Genomic DNA, 19116 nt, shown 5'->3' on the forward strand with positions numbered 1-19116 from the left:
AACAATTGGAGAATGGAAGAAGTATTTTTTTAAAATGGAAGGGGGGAAATCATGAGGGTGTGGGAACGGGAGGCATTCTTTTTTAAAATGGAAGGTAGATATGGTTTGGGGGCCGTTATTGCATTACTCATGGTAGTAGGTGGACATTGTTTGTATTTCGGAAACAAAGATGGAAATGTTTGAAGTCAGTTTCCTTGCACAAATTTGGCGAGGTTGTTCTTTTGATTTTATTTCCTCGATTGGCATATCAGGGGATATTTTGGTGGTTTGAAGGGAAGGTATTAGTGGTATGGTTATGGACAAAGGCCTATTTTCGATCATGGTGCATTTTGAACAGCTAAATTCAAGCATTTTTTTAATGCTCACATTAGTATATGCTCCAACTATATTTGCTTTAAAAAGAGCTTTTCAGGATGAGCTTAACTTGTTAGGGTAAAAGAGTTTTGGCAAATTGGTGCATAACTAAAAAATTTAATTTTCTACGTACCTATGAATCCAACCGAGAACAAAGATATACTAGCAGTATGCGGCAGTTTGTTGATTTTGTTGAGTTGGATATGGTGGATTTACAGATCTCGGGTGACTTTATTGTTAGGAAAGTTTTAAAATATTAATGATTACTACCAAAAGAGTTTTGAAAAAGTTTAGTCCCATATCGAAGAGAGAAAAGTTTTTCAAGAGGTTTAAATAGAGAGCTTGTTATCTCTTCTTTACTTTGGTAAGCCTTGATTCTTTAGGTGGATTGCGGACGTTGCTGCGCATCGTGCAGCAACGGACGCGCCGTTCGCGCACACGCGCGTGCGCAAGGGCGCTTGAGGCGCAATGTGGCACTTTGCACTTTGCACGCTCGCAGCGGTGTGAGGTGCTTATGAGGTGAAAATATCCGTTTTGTTTTTCGGTTTGAGTTATCTGACCGTTTGAAAAGCTTTAAGTTGCATGCATATCGAGTTAATGTGGCATTGTGACTGTTGGGCGGTTTTGGAGGCCTTTGATTGACAGTCAAAGGTGGCTGACCGTTCAGGTCTTTTTCGTCCTATTTTCAAACCGTCAGATTTATGGCCATTAATCTCATTTATCGCAAAACATTTTGGCCTCTCTAAAAGTCTATAATATCTTCTATTTCGTCTTTTGAATATACAAGAATTTTACGACTCTCAAAAAAAAAAATCTTCTTCCTTCTTCTCGATTTGGCTTGCAGAGTACAAGTGTAGTAGAGATCATCTGTCCTTGCAAAGCAGTGACTCTCTGGAGGTTCAAGCCTAGTTGTATCCTGGGAACTCAGTCGCATCAAACCCCTTTTCGCATCTTCGGTCTTCCCGGAGTGGGGTGATTGAAGTTCTAAAGATAGCGATCTTAAGAACGTGCCTCTAGGCTTGAGATCGCTTTTCTGAAATCCATTTTCACAAGGTTGGTGTAACAATTTTAGAACTTCATTATGGCCTCTGGTTCGACATCCAACTCTATCAATCTGCTTAGCCGTGACCTCGAAAAACTCGATCGATTTGATGGGTCAAACTTCAAGCGGTGGCAATCAAAGGTCTATTTCTTGCTATCCGAGCTGCATATTGACTATGTTCTCAAAAAGCCCTGTCCCACTGTCGCTGCTGGAGAAGTTGAGACAGAAGAACAGAAGAAAGAGCGAGAGAAGTGGTTTACTGACAACTACCGATGTAAAGGGCATATCCTGAACACTTTAGCCGATTCTCTCTTTGACTTGTATTCACCATTGGAGTTGGCTGGAGAGTTGTGGAATGCTCTCCGAGATCAAGTACAATGCAGAAGATGCTGGTAACAAAAGGTTTATCGTAGATCAGTATGTTAATTTTTCTATTGTTGATGATAAGCCTATACTTGCTCAAATTCATGAGATGCAAATACTGGCCTATAAGATCAAAGGAGAAGGTATGTATCTTGATGATGACTTCCAAGTTGCTGTCATCATTGGGAAGCTGCCGGATTCCTGGAAAGAATATAAGAATCACCTAAAACATAAAAATGAGAAAATTACTTTTGATGGCCTTCTTAAGGACATCCGAATTGAGAAAGAGACTCGTCTTCGTGACAAAAAGAATTCGAGTCCTAAAGAAGGTTATCCTAAAGTGAATTTTGTTAGTAACAAGGGTGGCAAAATCATGAAAACCCAAAAAATCAAAAAGAATTTTGTGAAAGGGAAAAAGCCAACTGATAAAAAGAAAATTAGTTGTTATGTTTATGGCAAGTTTGGCCATTTTGCTAGAGAATGCAGAGAACGGAAGAGGACTGGTCCTAAGCCAAATGAGTCAGAGGAGAGGCTTGTTGCTGTAATCTCTGAAACCTTTATGGTGGCTGCAAATAAAGACTGGTACCTGGATACTGGAAGCACTATTCATGTGGCAAACGATAGGAACTTGTTCAAGTCGTATGAAGTAGTGGGGGAAGGATGCAATCTCTTTATGGGAAACTCTTCCTCAACTAAAGTGCTGGGAAAAGGGAGTGTGGAAATTAAGTTCACCTCCGGGAAAGTCCTAACACTTGAGAATGTCCACTATGCTCCAGAAGTTCGAAAAAATTTAATCTCTGCAGATCTCCTGTCACGAAATGGTTTTAAGATTGTTATTGAGTCTGAGATTGTAACTGTGACCAAAGGAAAAATCTTTGTAGGAAAAGGGTTTGCCACTGGTGGTATGTTCAAGATGAGCATAAATGAAGCTACTACTTTTGTTTATATGGTTGACTCCTATTTTCTTTGGCATTCACGATTAGGACATATAAATTCTCGTTGCATTCATAATATGAATAACTTTGGTCTTCTTCCGTGTCATGTGAGAATAAAACATATACATAAGTGTGAGACATGCATTCAAACTAAGCTAACTAGACTCCTGTTTCCTAGTGTAGAAAAGAATTATTAATTGCTTGAATTAGTGCATTCTGATGTGTGTACGATGGATAATGTTTTGAGTCGTGGTGGCAATAGGTACTTTATTACCTTTATAGATGATTACTCAAAATTTTGTTATGTTTATTTGTTGAAACATAAATCTGAAGCATTTTCCAAATTTCTTCTTTATCTAGCTGAAGTACAAAATAGGTTTAAAACAAATATTGTACATTTAAGAACAGATAGAGGAGATGAATACTTAGGTGGAGAATTTGATAAATTCTGTGAAGATAATGGTATTATCCATCAAACGTCAGCTCCTAGAACTCCTGAACAAAATGGAGTAGCAGAAAGGAAAAACAGAACACTTGTAGAAATGATGAATGCTATGCTGCTTAATACGGGTTTGCATTCCAACTTATGAGGAGAGGCTATACTTTCTGTTTGTTATATTCTTAATCGAGTTCCTTATTCCAAATCTGATAAATCACCTTATGAATTGTGTTTTGGTAAGAAACCTAATCTTAGTTATTTTCGTGTTTGGGGTTGTTTAGCATATGTTAAAATTTCAGAAAATAAAAGGAAGAAGGTTGGACCTAAAGCATTTAAATGTGCATTTGTTGGGTATGCTAAACATAGTAAAGCATATAGATTTTTGGACATTGTTAATGATGTTATTGTAGAATCTAGAGATGCATCTTTCATAGAACATAAAAATGCATTTGATTCTCTTCTTGATGGCAGCCGGATTATAGTAGATGAACTTCTTGTAAATGACATGATTGAATATTCTAATGATTGTGTTGATGAACCAGAAACTGAAGTTAGACTCATAAACACATTAGAAAACCAACTAATTTTGGTTCTGACTTTTATACATTTCTAATTGAGAATGATCCTGTGTCTTTTCAAGAGGCTATGTCTTCTCAAGATGCTGCCTTTTGGAGAGAAGCTATTAATGATGAAATAGAATCAATTATGTCTAATAATATATGAAAATTAGTGGATTTACCTGTTGGTTGCAAAACTATTGGCTGCAAATGGATTTTCAAAAAGAAATTAAAAGCTGATGGTACAATCGATAAATTTAAAGCATGTTTGGTTGCAAAAGGTTTTAAACAAAAAGAAGGTATTGATTATTTTGATACTTTTGCTCCTGTAACCAGAATATCTACTATTAGAATTCTGATTGCCATGGCTGCCATATATAAGCTTCAAATTCATCAAATGGACGTGAAAACGGCCTTTTTGAATGAAGAATTAGATGAAGAGATATATATGGAGCAACCTGAAGGTTTTGTAGTGCTAGGGCAAGAGCGCAAAGTTTGCAAACTTGAGAAATCCTTATATGGATTAAAGCAAGCCCCTAAGCAATGGCATGAAAAATTTGATAGTTCTCTGGTGCATAATGGTTTTAAAATTCATGATGTGGATAAATGTGTCTACAGTAAAGTAGATAGTAGCTCAATTATTATTATTTGTTTATATGTTGATGATATGCTTATTTTGGGTAACAATAGTGAATGCATAAATCAAACAAAAAGATTTTTATCTTCCTTGTTTTGTATGAAAGACTTGGGTGTTGCAGATGTTATTTTAGGAATCAAAATTATAAGAAATAAAGATGACATTGTATTATGTCAATCACATTATATTGAGAAAATTCTTACAAAGTATGGATATCTTAATAGTTCACCAGCATGCACCCCATATGATCCAAATATGAAATTGACTCCTAATGATGGTGCTAGTGTTAAACAATTAAAATATGCCAGTGTTGTAGGTAGCCTTATGTATGCAATGAACTGCACAAGGCCTGACATTGCCTATGCAATGAGTAAAGTGTGTAGATACACTAATAATCCTGGTCATCAACACTAGAATGCAGTGAACAGGATTCTTAGATATCTAAAGCATACTTTAGACTATGGAATTCACTATACCGAGTTTCCTGCTGTTATTGAAGGGTATAGTGATGCAAGTTGGAATACTGACTTTGAAGATTCCAAGTCTACGAGTGGTTGGGTTTTTACCCTTGGAGGAGGAGCAGTTGCATGGGGGTCTAAGAAACAGACCTGTATAACTCATTCTACAATGGAATCTGAGTTTATTGCTTGGGCATCTGCTTGTAGAGAAGTTGAATGACTTAAAAATATGCTAGTGGATATTCCACTAGGTGAGAAGCCTATACCTGCTATTTCAATGTTCTGTGATAGCCAATCAGCTATATGTAAAGCAGGTAATATGAAATATAATGGGAAGTCTAGACATATTAGTCTAAGACACAGTTTTATAAAACAAATGATTGATGACAATATTATTTTATTGAAATATGTGAAGTCATGTCAAAACTTGGCAGACCCATTTACGAAAGGCCTTTCGAGAGATGTCATCAATAAAACTTCGAGGGGAATGGGAATTAAGCCAATTAAGTCATCACCTAAGGATACCCAACCTAGAGCGCTGGAGATCCCACATGCATAGGTTCAATGAGAAACGAATTGGTGAATGACAGATATTGAGCATATTTATGTAAGCCCATTATTGATGTGTGCTCATGAGATGTAACTAATATGAGGGTTGAGCTAATAGCTCTTAATGAGTTTGTAGGCCTTAAGGCTAAGGTGTGTGTTACAGTACACCTAGACAAACTCACCTATATGAGTGTAGAAATGTGAGCTGTTTCTTATGAGAATTGGCAATTCTCTAGAGCACTCATGAATCCAGGAAAGCACAAGGCTCTAAATGTGCCAACATGAAATCCACACAATCGTACTTTTTGAAACCTATGTATGATTGAAAACTTCGTTAACAATATAAGGAGCTAAGTTCAAGGTAAGTCCACTTAGCACCTTGGTTAATTTAGGTTTTCTTTCAAATAGTGGGGGTTCAAGTCATGCAGACACTCTCACTAATGCATAAGTTTCTATGCAAGCCAAATATATTTTAAAACTAGTGGGGGATTATTAGGAAAGTTTTAAAATATTAATGATTACTACCAAAAGAGTTTTGAAAAAGTTTAGTCCCATATCTAAGAGAGAAAAGTTTTTCAAGAGGTTTAAATAGAGAGCTTGTTATCTATTCTTTACTTTGGTAAGCCTTGATGCTTTAGGTGGATTGCGGACGTTGCTGCGCATCGTGCAGCAACGGACGCCGTTCGCGCACACGCGCGTGCGCAAGGGCGCTTGAGGCGCAATGTGGCACTTTGCACTTTGCACGCTCGCAGCGGTGCGAGGTGCTTATGAGGTGAAAATATCCATTTTGTTTTTCGGTGTGAGTTATCTGGCCGTTTGAAAAGCTTTAAGTTGCATGCATATCGAGTTAATGTTGCATTGTGACTGTTGGGCGGTTTTGGAGGCCTTTGATTGACAGTCAAAGGTGGGTGACCGTTCAGGTCTTTTTCGTCCTATTTTCAAACCGTCAGATTTATGGCCATTAATCTCATTTATTGCAAAATGTTTTGGCCTCTCTAAAAGTCTATAAATATCTTCTATTTCGTCTTTTGAATATACAAGAATTTTACGACTCTCAAAAAAAAAAAAATCTTCTTCTTCCTTCTTCTCGATTTGGCTTGCAGAGTACAAGTGTGGTAGAGATCATCTGTCCTTGCGAAGCAGTGACTCTCTGGAGGTTCAAGCCTAGTTGTATCCTGGGAACTCAGTCGCATCAAACCCCTTTTCGCATCTTCGGTCTTCCTGGAGTGGGGCGATTGAAGTTCTAAAGATAGCGATCTTAAGAACGTGCCTCTAGGCTTGAGATCTCTTTTCTGAAATCCATTTTCACAAGGTTGGTGTAACATTTATACCTAGTCAGTCAGGAAAAGAGACCCTTGCATGCAGAAATTTGAAAGGTTCATTGTGAGTAGGGGTGGTGGGAGCGACTCCGTGATGGACGAGCCACCATGGGGCGGCGCCTATATCCATTTCGGATCACACGTCAATAATGCTCGAATGGGAGGTAAGATGGATGAGCAATCGAAGGTTCAAGTTTGAACTATGGTAGTTGAGGGACCCAAAGCTGGTTGAAAGCATAGAAGGATGGTGAGCCCACCCGCAGGTAGCCGCTTAGGCTGTTCTTATATTCACAAAAAAATAAACCACATAAGAACTTGATTAATTGAGTGATCCAAAGGAGAAGGGGTTGTGAGATTCAAGCAGATAGAGGAACTGTGTTTAATGCAGAGGGAGATGGCAGCATGGCGGGGTGATGCACATGAGGTGGAGGGATTAAATGACAGGAAAAAGCTATTGATCGATGATATATCAGAATGAAGAGCAAGGCAGGAGATTAAATGAAAGCAAAGATCCAAAGTACATTAGATGTGTTGTGGCGATAAAAACACTAAGTTCTTTCGCTTCCTCTAGAAGAAATAACTTCACTTGGCCTTGTCAATTGGAGGGCATCTTTATGAGAATGATGAAATCTAAAGGGAGGCAACAAAATACGTTAGTGACTTTTTTTTACCTCCAATATGGGTGAGGACTCTCTTGACATAAGTGAGACCCCCATGGGTTGTTTTGATTCGAGGGTGCAAGACTTCGTGAACAGGGGTTTATTGGTAGATGAAGTCAAGCAAACAAAATGAAAACTCCTCAACAACAAGGCCCCGTAGGTGGACGGATTCCTTGTTGAATTTTTTAAGGTGGCTTGGCCAGCATGCCAGAGAGACTTTATGGCAGTGTTTAACGATCTTTATAGAAACTCATGTTTGCCAGGGAGATGGGGGTGAATCCCTCTTGGTCCTCTTTCCTAAATAACCTAGGAGATTGAGATTAAAAAGTTCAGACCAATTTCACTCTTAGGCACCCTGTTCAAAATTATAACCAGGGAGATAGCAAATTTTATGCAAATGTCCTCTCAAATATGCAAATTTTATCCCAAAATATGCAAACGGCGTTCTTTTATTTTACGATTTTCTCCCAAATATGTACTTTTGAAGCGGTACTAAAGGCAAAAGCTTTGCTAAAGGCTTTAGTGATACTTTTGAAGTGTTGCCAAATGCCCATCGTGCTTTTGGAGAGTCAGTTTTTTTCAACAAACTCTTTTTACTATAAATCACATAAGAGCACAAGCAGGAAGACATTTGGACATTCACATGTGAAGGTCAGAACATTCACAAATGTGAAAGCATAAGGACATTCGCAAATGTGTAAGAGAAAATTCACATATTTGGATATTTGAGAGGGAAGTTCACATATCAAAGGAAATTCACGTGTGAAGGGTGAAAAAGTCCTTTTACAACCGAAAAGTTGTGATTTTTGACATGGGCAGATTTCTCCCTATGCGCTGCAATCTAACAGTAGATGCAATTAATTGAATATCTCCATGTCCCATGTGATTAAATTTGTAAATCCAATACCTTTTTATTTTACAGCATTCTACACTTTTTCCACATGCATCTAATTGACATACTTGTACTTGATTTGGTACTTATAGATATACTTGGTTATCAAAACAACCACTAAAAATGACATGATATGTGACTTCTAATTTCTCATGTTAATCATATTTCTTCTTTTTACATTTTCATAACTTTTTGAATATTTTAAATATATAGTTTTATTTCATGAAAAATTGTACTTTTAAATATATTAAGAAAAAACTCCCGAGTCAGCTGAGTTGACTTGCCAAGTCATGAGTTGCAGGTCAACTGAGATTTGACTGAGATTCTTGGTTTGTCAACCATGCATACACATGCCCGCAACACACACACACACATGTACACACCCACACACATGTGCACAAGCGAGCACACACACACACACAACATGCAACTCAACATCTCACCCTATTTTGCAAAAATATGTGCACATGTCAAGAAATAAAAGTGAAAGGAGGTCAATGTCAAAATTTCCCAAACACCAAAACTTTCTAATCCAATAAGCCATCTACGACAAATTATAGAAAAAAAATATGAATAGAAAATTAGATAAAAAGTTAACATTATCCGTCTTTAATAAAGCATGTACACTGTACACTGATAGGTATTTGTACGAGCAGGACAAAACTCGATTGTGTCCCCTACAAAAGACACCATACATATTACAGCGAGGATGAGATGAAATGCCATCACTACAACCAGCACACAAAAATAGATAGAACTGAGAAACAGATCATATGAACCAGTTATAAAAGAGGGGAGCTGGGCACAGCTATCCAAGGGGACAATCAAATGCACAGATAACAACTGATTACACTGATAGCTAGATTATTAAAAGTTGCATTATAGTAGCCAAGGTGTGCAACGTTTGAACCCAACTAAAGATAGTTACCCAGCTTGACAATCGAAGAAGCAGGAAACATATAACAGTAACGGTAATGCCGATGATGGAGAAAAAAAGTGAAACATCAGTTAGGAAAATTAGCTGAATAGAAAACCAAATGAAGAAATTTAAGATATAAATAACCAAGCAAACCAATTAAAGGTTGACAAGAGAAATTCAGATTCCAGAACAGCTAAACAATGTGAAACCAAATAACAAGATGATAAATCAGAGGGACACTAGAAACAAAAACTTACACGCAAATGCTCAACCAAGAAAACACAATTCTTTCTAAACTAAGTGATCGGATAAACCCATCGGCAATCAGTGAAAAACACAGAGACCACACCTCTGTTGTACAGGCGGGATGCCTTCCTTCTCTTCCATACGCTTCTTGATCCTGTCGATGGTATCGGTTGGCTCGATATCGATCTCTATTTCTTTCCCGGTAAGTGTCTTCACCTTGATCATCGTTCCAACCCTAAGCCTCAAAACCAAGTGAAGGGTGGACTCCTTCTGGATGTTGTAATCTGAAAGAGTCCTCCCATCTTCCAACTGCTTCTCTGCAAATATTAGCCTCTGCTGATCAGGGGGAATGCCTTCTTTATCCAGAAGAAAACATAACACCCATATTCTCTATTTAGACTATCACCCACAAAACCAATAGAAGAAAACAATGGAAGGAACATTGAAAAGAGGGAATAGGACCAAAAGAATCCATTGAAAAACAAAAAGAACAACAGAAAGGAACTCATTAGTTCGTCATAAACCAAATCTCCGTCTCAGAAATCAGACCGAAAAGATGAAACTCAGAAAACCAGCCGAACCACACAAAGGCCCAAACCTCAACTTCTTAATCCATGCAAAGTTTGTAATCCAAAAACCCAACACATTCCTTCAAAGGGGAGCTAAAAGATGGATTTGTGAACCCTTTTTCTGTTCTAAAAGCAAGACCACAAAAAATAAAACGAAAATTAAGAGCCAAAAACATGAGCCCTTCCATCAAGAGAGAGAATCAATAGATGGGCATGTCACTACCAATCAGCAAAACGGTAGTCCGAAATGAGAAAGAAGAAAAAGAAAAACCAAATTTCATACTCAGAGCACCGGTTTCTCCTCCTGCTCCTGACACAAATCCCTCGGAAAAGCAATACCAACAAACCAAAAGCGCCCAACAAAATGAAAAGAAGAAAAAAAAAAGGAAGAAAGGGCACGAAGAGAGAGAAAAAAAAGAGAGGGAGGCGTGATCTCCTGTGCCTCTAAAGCACCTGAATCTTGGCCTTGACGTTTTCGATGGTATCGCTACCCTCGACCTCCAAAGTGATCGTCTTCCCCGTCAGGGTCTTCACAAAGATCTGCATCTCTCTCTCTCTCTCCCAGGAAACAAGGGAACGACGTTTTTTTCAATTGGTCGTCGTATTTATGTTGGAGTACTCTCTCTCTCTCCTTCGTATTTATTTGAGAAAATCCCATTTAAGGCCAACATTTTACCCCTTATTCCAGGCATGGGCCTCACATTTCTGACATTCCACATATAGCCTCTGTTTTCTTGTAAATTTCCAAACAAAGGCCTTCACGAAATCGGATTCGGAGTTGGATCCGATTTTAAAAAGCAATCCGACTAAATGCTAGTAGATTGGGCCGGGCCGGGCAGCCCGTGCCCTGCCTACAGCCTGGCTCAGCCCGTATATAATAATACTAATATAAGTTATATAACATAGAATACTATATATACAACATAGAATATAATGTATATTTTATATATAATATATATTATATATAATATACATTATATGCAAACCTCATTTGAAGTATGAGATAAATGTCATTAAAAATATCACAATTAATAATTGAGAAGTGTTGTTAAAGTCTTATAGATGTTAAACAGCATTTTTGAAAACCAACGTCAGCACTAGCAAAGCAATAAACTCTGTTACTATTTTCAAACATTTCAATAAACAAGTTAGAGAAATAAGGACTTTCCTGATAACAAAAGTCATTCGGATTAACTCATTTTTTAGGTGTTTGATCTGATATCCCATCATACTCATTTTTTCTTTTGTTTTTAGGTGTTTGATCCGATACAAGGTTTGTACCTTGGCTTTAGACAACAACCATTTGCGTTAAGGAAGAAATTTTTGATCTCTTTCGTGTTTTCGAGAGAGCTTTGTTGCATTTTGATCTTCATTCACGTGTGCAGTATTTTATTTATTTTTATTCACATTAGGGTACAAGATTTTACATTATTCAACATGTTTAGAATTTAGGATAGGTCGATCAAACATGAAATCGTGTTTCTATGGTTCGATTTATATTATATTCATATTTAAAACCCTATTTTGCTTTCATAATATCCATTTTAATTCGCAGAAGCGATTTAACCTATTTTCTAATGAAAAATGATGTAGATTCATATTTAAATTCATGTTATAAGTTAGATTTGATATTTGTAACATGCTGGATATGTTTATGCCTGGAGTTAATATGATTTTGATGGATTATAAAGTTGTTTGGATGTTTTTATAAACTCAAAATCCTTTTTCAAAAATCAATTTTGAGAAAAATATATTATCTTAAGTAAAAATGTTGGTTATTGTGTTTAATTCATGATATGCATGATACTTCTGTGTTACATATATGTAACATGCTTACATATATTTATGTATAAATATGATATGTTTTTTATGAGTCAAAATCATTGGTTGCATATTCTTAGTGTTTTGGATGAAAACATAAAGTTCTTGATGTGTTTCTTAAAAACTGCATGTTGTTATGTATTTTTATTTCGATCTGTTGTAAAGAAAAATATAGTTTTCAAGTCGATGAACCCATAAATTATGAATTTAGAAATGTTTCTGACATACAGAAGCAATTCAAAAAAAAATTGAGCTCAATGAGTTTCGGGTTTAGAGATATGACCTCCGCAAGTCGACACAAAATTTATGTCCCGATAGAAAATCTTTGTAGGCTGCATATTTTTGTAAAAATTATACCTCCCAAATTATTCTAGATTTATGGTTGATATTTTTATATGTGTTAGCTTATATATGGTAGAACACACGATAAAAATCATGTAGGCAGATTATTTACAGTTTAAGAATTAAAAATCTTGAAATTTTGGTCCAGAATCTGTAATTTCTAAAAAATAGTTTGCTAAATAATATAAATAGTCTGTATTTCAAAATTTTTAATTATTTAAAAAAAAAAATTAAGTCTGGGTTTTTGGGGACATCTGTTAGACATATCAAGCCAACCATAGTAAAAAATTTAGAATTTATTTCGTTATGTGTGATGAATGACTAACTTTTCTTTGAAAAGATCAAACCGGACTAGACTGTTCAGTGAACAAAAAATAATCGATGTTTCTAAAAAAATTATTTCTTGACTCTGAATGGGTTTAGGTCAGGGTTTCTTCTTGTAGATAGCTAATGTGTATATGAATGTACATTTAAAATCTTAGATCCAGAATCACTTTATATGATTTATGTTTGAGCTTCTAAGAACATGTAAGATTTTGTTTTTACAGTTTTGCATGTAAATTGTTTTTGCCAGTTTGCATGTGATGTGTCGAATTACATGCATGTATTGGTTCCAGATTTGAACCAGGTTTATTATATGCAATATGATAATAATGTATAGCCTAATGTGATGTTATATATGCTTATGATGATTATGTATAATATGTTATTATGGTATGTGGCTTGTGAACATGATATGTCGCATAATGCAAAATGCTTACTTGAATGTATGAGACGGTTCGAAAGGTGAATGAGATTGTATTGTGACTTATGATTAAGCTACACATGGGCCTATTGAGGCTGTGTGTGAGTAAAATATTATTGTAATAATCATGTGAATGCATTATTTATATTGTCTTATGATGCATATGATTAATTATACTTATTGACATATAATGATACACTGTTATGACTGAGTAGGGTGGTAGCCCAATCAGATGATGCATGATGAGGTGCATGTTATGGATATACAGATCCATTATGTTTTTGTGGAAAGAGTGTATGATAATTTAAAGAGGTATAAGAGACCTTAACAATATACCAATAATATGATTCTTTGATTGTCCTCTGATGATGGTGGGATCCTTGGATGACGGTCATGAGGGACCATGAGGATACTGAACAACATTTGCATTGTTTGTCCCAAGAACCCGATATGGAGGTTCATGTTCCTAGCCATGATTGTAGAAAATTTTCCACCATTTTGTCGAGGATCGTGAGATTGGCTCAACTGTAGCATATTGGTATATTAAGAAAAATGGTGTTGGAGGATGTGTAGGCCTTGCCGTCACGACATTGGGTGATGATGCTCGAAGTCGATCGAGAAACATATATGAGATCCTAGTACATAATAAAATATAATTGTGTATGATTAAGATATAGTTGGGATCGACCTTGGACCTCAGAATTTTACCCATGCTAGTATCCGCGAAGTGGTTAGGAGAATAACTTAAATTGGTTTGTATTAAACATATACATGCATTCAAAAGAAACATTCTATACAGAGATAAAAGCTTTTCATGCAATTTGCATTGGTTCATGTATTGTATATGCATAATATATGCATCGATTTTTGTATCATGTGATATTGCAAGTATGCTTAAATTTATTTATGTTGCAAGCATATCTGAATCGTTATGTGCACATAAATATTTTCTAAACTTGATGTTTAGTGGATTTATACTTTATTCTTTACTATTGGATAATATAATATTTTGTATGAGAACTGTGAGTTCTCAAACTTAATCGAGTAGGTGATGATGCGACTAGTTTTGCTAGAGATGGCAAAATTTATTATGGCTGGATTCTATATGTTATGGGATTGATTTAAACTTTATGAACTTAAAGTTAAAGTTTATTAATTTTTAATTTTGGTTTGAACTATTTCATTTTAAATTATGGTTTAAAATGGATGATTGGTGTGTTGGGATGTGAATCTGTGATGTACCCTAGATTCGTGGGATGTTTTTAGTACTAAAAAAAAAGTTGTATTTCGTTTTCATCTTGACAAAGGGATCTTGTCTTTGGTGTCTCTTTTGCGAACTTAGTTCTAATGGGCTATAAATGCTAGTGCTTGCGTAGAAGTTGACCTCTTAGAGCTTAGTTTGGTTGAAGCAGGACCATAGATCAGTTATAGCATCATTCACTTTCTTTAAAAAAAATCATATATTTTCGGAGGTGAATTTGAGGTCGTTACATAGTTGATATCAAAGCAGGTTTAGAAACAACATCATGATTTATAAATTCGTGATCTAGAAAATAGTCTATGCATCACCGATAACAGAAATGTAAATCTACTAATCAGAGTTCAAATAGGAAACACTGAAAAACTGAGATCTCTTGACTACTTCCAAATACGACTCCACGATGCTCCAATTATGCGTTACCTGAAAAATTTTAATGCAGAAGGGGTCAGACTCCCCTGTCTGCGTAAGAAGCATTATATTTATATGTGGTGCTCAGTGTTTTGTGTACAAATATGTGCAACAACTGCAGATATAACTAGCATGGAAATTTATATCATTCTAAGAAAATGATTATGCTTTCAATTAATGATACAGTGCAAAAGAGGATTGAACTAAAGATACATTTATCCACATTAGCACAAGCTGTAGATTCTACAAGTTTTACGAAAGTCATATCAACAGTACATAATTCTTCAGGAATAAGTTTTCAGTCAACTTAAATTATTTAATGTTTATCTTACTCTCACCCTGTGGGTAAGCACAGGCATAGACATTGTAGTGAACTGAGACCATACGGTGAGATGCCTAACTCTCACGAAAACACGAACGTCCATGAAGCTCATACCACCTATCCTCTCCAAGGTAGATCATGGATCCGGTAACATACACCATCTTTCAGGTGTACCCAGAGCCTGGAGAATCCAGTAACATATACCGTCTTTCAGGTATACCCAGAGTCTCAATGGTTTTATATTTCATTTTACATTTTCTTTATAACCAAGTGCGAGCTATCGCACTATGAGGGGTCTGGTAACATATACCTTCTTTCAGGTATACCCAGAGCCTCAGAAATCTCATATTTGATTTCTCAATTATTTTCCTGTGCGAGTCATCGCACCAAAGATGATTCTCAAAATCCCGAACCCGCCTTGGGGTTCACACACATTGTATGGACTTAAATTTTTTTTTTTGTCAGGGTGCCATGAGCACCATCAAGATAGCATTTCTCGGAACATGGCTCGACTCGGAGCTCACAGTCATCATTTTTTTTTTTTTAAGTTATGAGCTAGGGTGTAAACAATAGCATGTGCTTGAATCCACAGAAAAGCAATTGACAAATAATTGAAGGTAATGGTGCCCTTTTTGTTCCACAACCCATAGAAGCAGAAAATCAATTAAAATAAGGCACAACAAGTACAATGTTAAGTTAATTATTTCAAAACAAACAAAGCAGTAACAGTGCCTGAACAATTACTTTAATAATTGTTGCATCAACCAATTCACCAAATTGGCTCATGTGTTGCCTTAAACCTTCATCATCTACCTCCCAAGGAACACCCAAGACCTGAGAAGTTTTATACAAAACAGGATAAATATATTCCCATAAGTAAATGTATAAGGAGTAGGTTTCATAAATAAGCATACCACCAGCCTTGTGCTTCCTGTAGACATTGTTCTCCCACTCCACTCCTTACAAATGACCTTCAACACAACGAAGTAGGGGAAAATATGCTTAATCATTCATGAACTGGCTACATTCAGAAAAATACCACAAATGAAAGCGACCAACATAGTCTATATTATAGCTTCATAATACATTAATGGCTGGCATGATTCTTAGCAGTTCGCATAAATGCATCAGCCTTAATTTCATGTTTTTGCACAATTTCGTTCGGTGGAGTTGTAAAACCTGCTCCCTTGGTAAGGGACATTACTAATCTCTTCGTTCAAGTCAAGCGAAAAAAGGAGAGAAAGAGAGACAGATCTTATATTAGCATAACAGCTATATCTTCAGTTGTTTAACATATCAAAATCCATATCTGAAAAGCAACAACAGACACACCAATAGTATGTTACAAACCAATCATGCACGTGCACACATGCACTCACAATACTTAGTATCAGTCACACTCAAGAATGTTGGGGTAGATTAAGACATCATCATGCTCTTATGCATAATGCATGCACATACACATAATTTTGCATATAAATAGAATCACATATGAATTCACCATTACAACACAAACCAAGAAATAAGTGTTTCATCTTATCGTATATGAATTCACCAACAGATGAGAAATTCACAAAACAACCATAATGCAGCAATATACTGTAACTAACACATATCTCCAAACACAAGTTCCATTCTTCTTCAATTCACCAACCGGAGCTCAACAGAGCCTGTCGGTGCCCACTTTCACGTTTGGGGAACCGAACTTGGGTCGGTCCAGCTGACCCGCACTCAACCTAGCCAAGCTGAGTTGAGCACGAGTTTGACCTCGATGTCACCAAAAGCCATCACCTCCTTCAGCGAGGTCATTTCGCCAACCTTGACCCTACCGCTTGTGGTCGTCACCTTCGCCACAACCTTGTTCTTCACTACCATCATCGGATTGGAAACCGAGGTTAGCATACGTGTCCTCGCTCATAGTTGGATCATCAATAAAATACGATGAATGTCATGCTAATCGAGGAGAATTCTCGAGGGCCTTTTTGAAATTTCTTTATTTCTCGTGAGACCACATGCATTACAAGGTAGGTTTATAATAACTTTAACATATATGTGTAGTTTTAGGTTTTTTGAAATGCTTGGGGTTTTCATAATTACATAGTTTATATATATATATATTCAAAAATTGTTTGTGTTGCATGCCTTTTGATAAAATATATATTTAAGTAATATTTGTTTTTCATAAACAAGAATGTGCATATGTTAAAAAAGTATCAAAATTTTCCATATGTGAGTATTTTGAACATGTTTTCAATAAAAGACACGTATATGTTCAGGTTTTACAAACATATTCTAACATATGTATTTTGGATTTTATGAATAGTTAAATACGAGTGCATTTCAAGATTTTATGAATAAATATATGTATATGGCTCATGTTTTTTGAATATGCATGTTTCTGAAATTATTCGTAGTTTTAAGCCTGTGTAAATGCTTATGATGAATGATAAAATGCATATCAAAGATGCTGCATAGTATCTATGATGAAAAGCATGTTATTCAATTGTTATTTTATGTGAGGCAAAACAGGGTGTTTCAACAAAGAGAGGAGGTTGTTCAGCAGGAGCGGCTGAGAGCAGTCACCAGGAGTCAGTGAAGGTGGCACTGGTGGGTGCCATCGGTGGCTGCCCAGTTGGTGGGAAGGAGAGAATCGGGTGGCAATGGTATGGTGCAAGACGAAAATCAGGAGAGAGATGGGCAGTGGTGGTGGTGGTGGTGGTGGACTGGTGGTGGTGGTGCTGGGTTTACACGAGAGAGGGGAGAGTGAAGGGTGAAGGGGAGCATGAGTGAAGTTTATGATACAGGTGAGAGGGAATGTAATGGGCAGAGGGGGCATGAGTAGAGTATTTATAGGAAGAAAAAAAGGAAAAAATCCAATTAGAAAGGGGGAAAACCTTTTTGATTTGAAAAAAAGTAGGGGGAAAAAACATTTTCAAAGGCGAGTGTGGAAAGAAAAACTTGAAATTAGAATTTGGTTTTGAATTTCTTTTTAGTTTTAAGTAGGAAAACATGTGGGCTTGGATTTGGATTTTGGTGAGACCTATTTGGATCTCATTAAATCCAAATCCAACCTACTAATATATATATATATATATATATAATTAAATTCATTTGGGTCATAAGTGGACTTAAATCCTATTTATTTAAATGAGATTCATTTGGGTCTTAGGTGGATCCAAACAAATTTATTATACTTTAATAGGATCCATTTGAGTCACAAATGGATCTAAAATTTTATTTACTTGATGAGATCGAATTGGGTCTCCAAGTGGATCCAAAAGTCCTTTTCTTAGTGAGATCCATTTGGGTCATCTAAATATATCCAAATCTTATTTTACTTAGTAGAATTCATTTGGGTCTCTAAATAAATCCAAGACACTTTCTACTTTAAAGAAAGATCCAATTGCGTCTCAAATGGATCTAAATTTCTTCTATGCCTGATTTAAGCCCCGATATAAATCAAAACCCTACCCAAATCTATTTCGGTTGACTGAAATCATTTGGAGATCTAATCCTAAATAACTTGAGATCGAGTGGATCTTATATGTTCATTCAAATAGTTCAAACTTGTGTTTGAGTTGGTTGATCCTCTTAGATCTATATTGAGGTCGAGATCCAAATACTTCATACAAAACCTCATAACTGCCCAATTAAATATCAAATAACTTCAATAAAAGCCAAAATATTATCCATAAATAACTGCTAATTAATCAATCAATATTAGCTAAGTAATTTGCTAAAAAATGATATTTAATCAAAGTTAAATACCAAAATAATTCACAAAAAAAAATCTTTTATTTATTTAAAAATTTTGAGAAATTTATAAACTTTACATTATTGCTCAATGAATATTATTTCAATAAAGAGCAATTGGCAATCATTGATGTTAAGTCAATTTAGTTGTTTGAGCAACTGTGTAACAAAAGACTTAATGATATAGAACGATTTCAATGGCTATCAATATAGTCAAAAGATCGAGAAGTTGTTATCGACAAAAGGTTTAATAATCTTTAGCACTATCATAATTTTTTAAAGATCATGTGATAAGAAATAACTATAAAATAAAATTTATGAAAAACTGCAATAACAGAGTAACTGTAGTATGCATGAGAAATAACTTGCAGACTATGGTTCATTCCACTTGGAGGATCCATTGAACAAAGGTGCAGAAAACATCATTCTTTCAAGTGAAGTATCAAAGTGAGCATACATGTGGTGGATCATTGGACAACGTAGTAGTGAAAAAAATATCTTTCAAGTGGATTTCAAGTGTTATTCT

At 35.9% G+C, this 19116-nt stretch overlaps 1 protein-coding gene across 1 annotated transcript in view; it reads right to left on the reverse strand.

Annotated features, from left to right (window-relative positions):
- Positions 1-1577: 1577 nt before the first annotated feature.
- LOC149818443 (uncharacterized) overlaps positions 1578-19116 on the reverse strand; it is a 1135480-nt gene continuing 1117941 nt past the window's right edge. Inside the window, exons 20-22 of the mRNA XM_089986219.1 lie at positions 10390-10496; positions 9604-9730; positions 1578-1604 (exon numbers count right to left, since the gene is read on the reverse strand). Of these exons, the coding sequence (XP_089842345.1) occupies positions 1578-1604; positions 9604-9730; positions 10390-10496 (261 nt within the window). The remainder of the gene's footprint in view (positions 1605-9603; positions 9731-10389; positions 10497-19116) is intronic.

The sequence above is a fragment of the Nuphar pumila genome, chromosome 13 (genome assembly GCF_984573655.1).
Source record: "Nuphar pumila chromosome 13, dmNupPumi1.hap1.1, whole genome shotgun sequence".
In the NCBI taxonomy this organism is placed as follows: domain Eukaryota; kingdom Viridiplantae; phylum Streptophyta; class Magnoliopsida; order Nymphaeales; family Nymphaeaceae; genus Nuphar; species Nuphar pumila.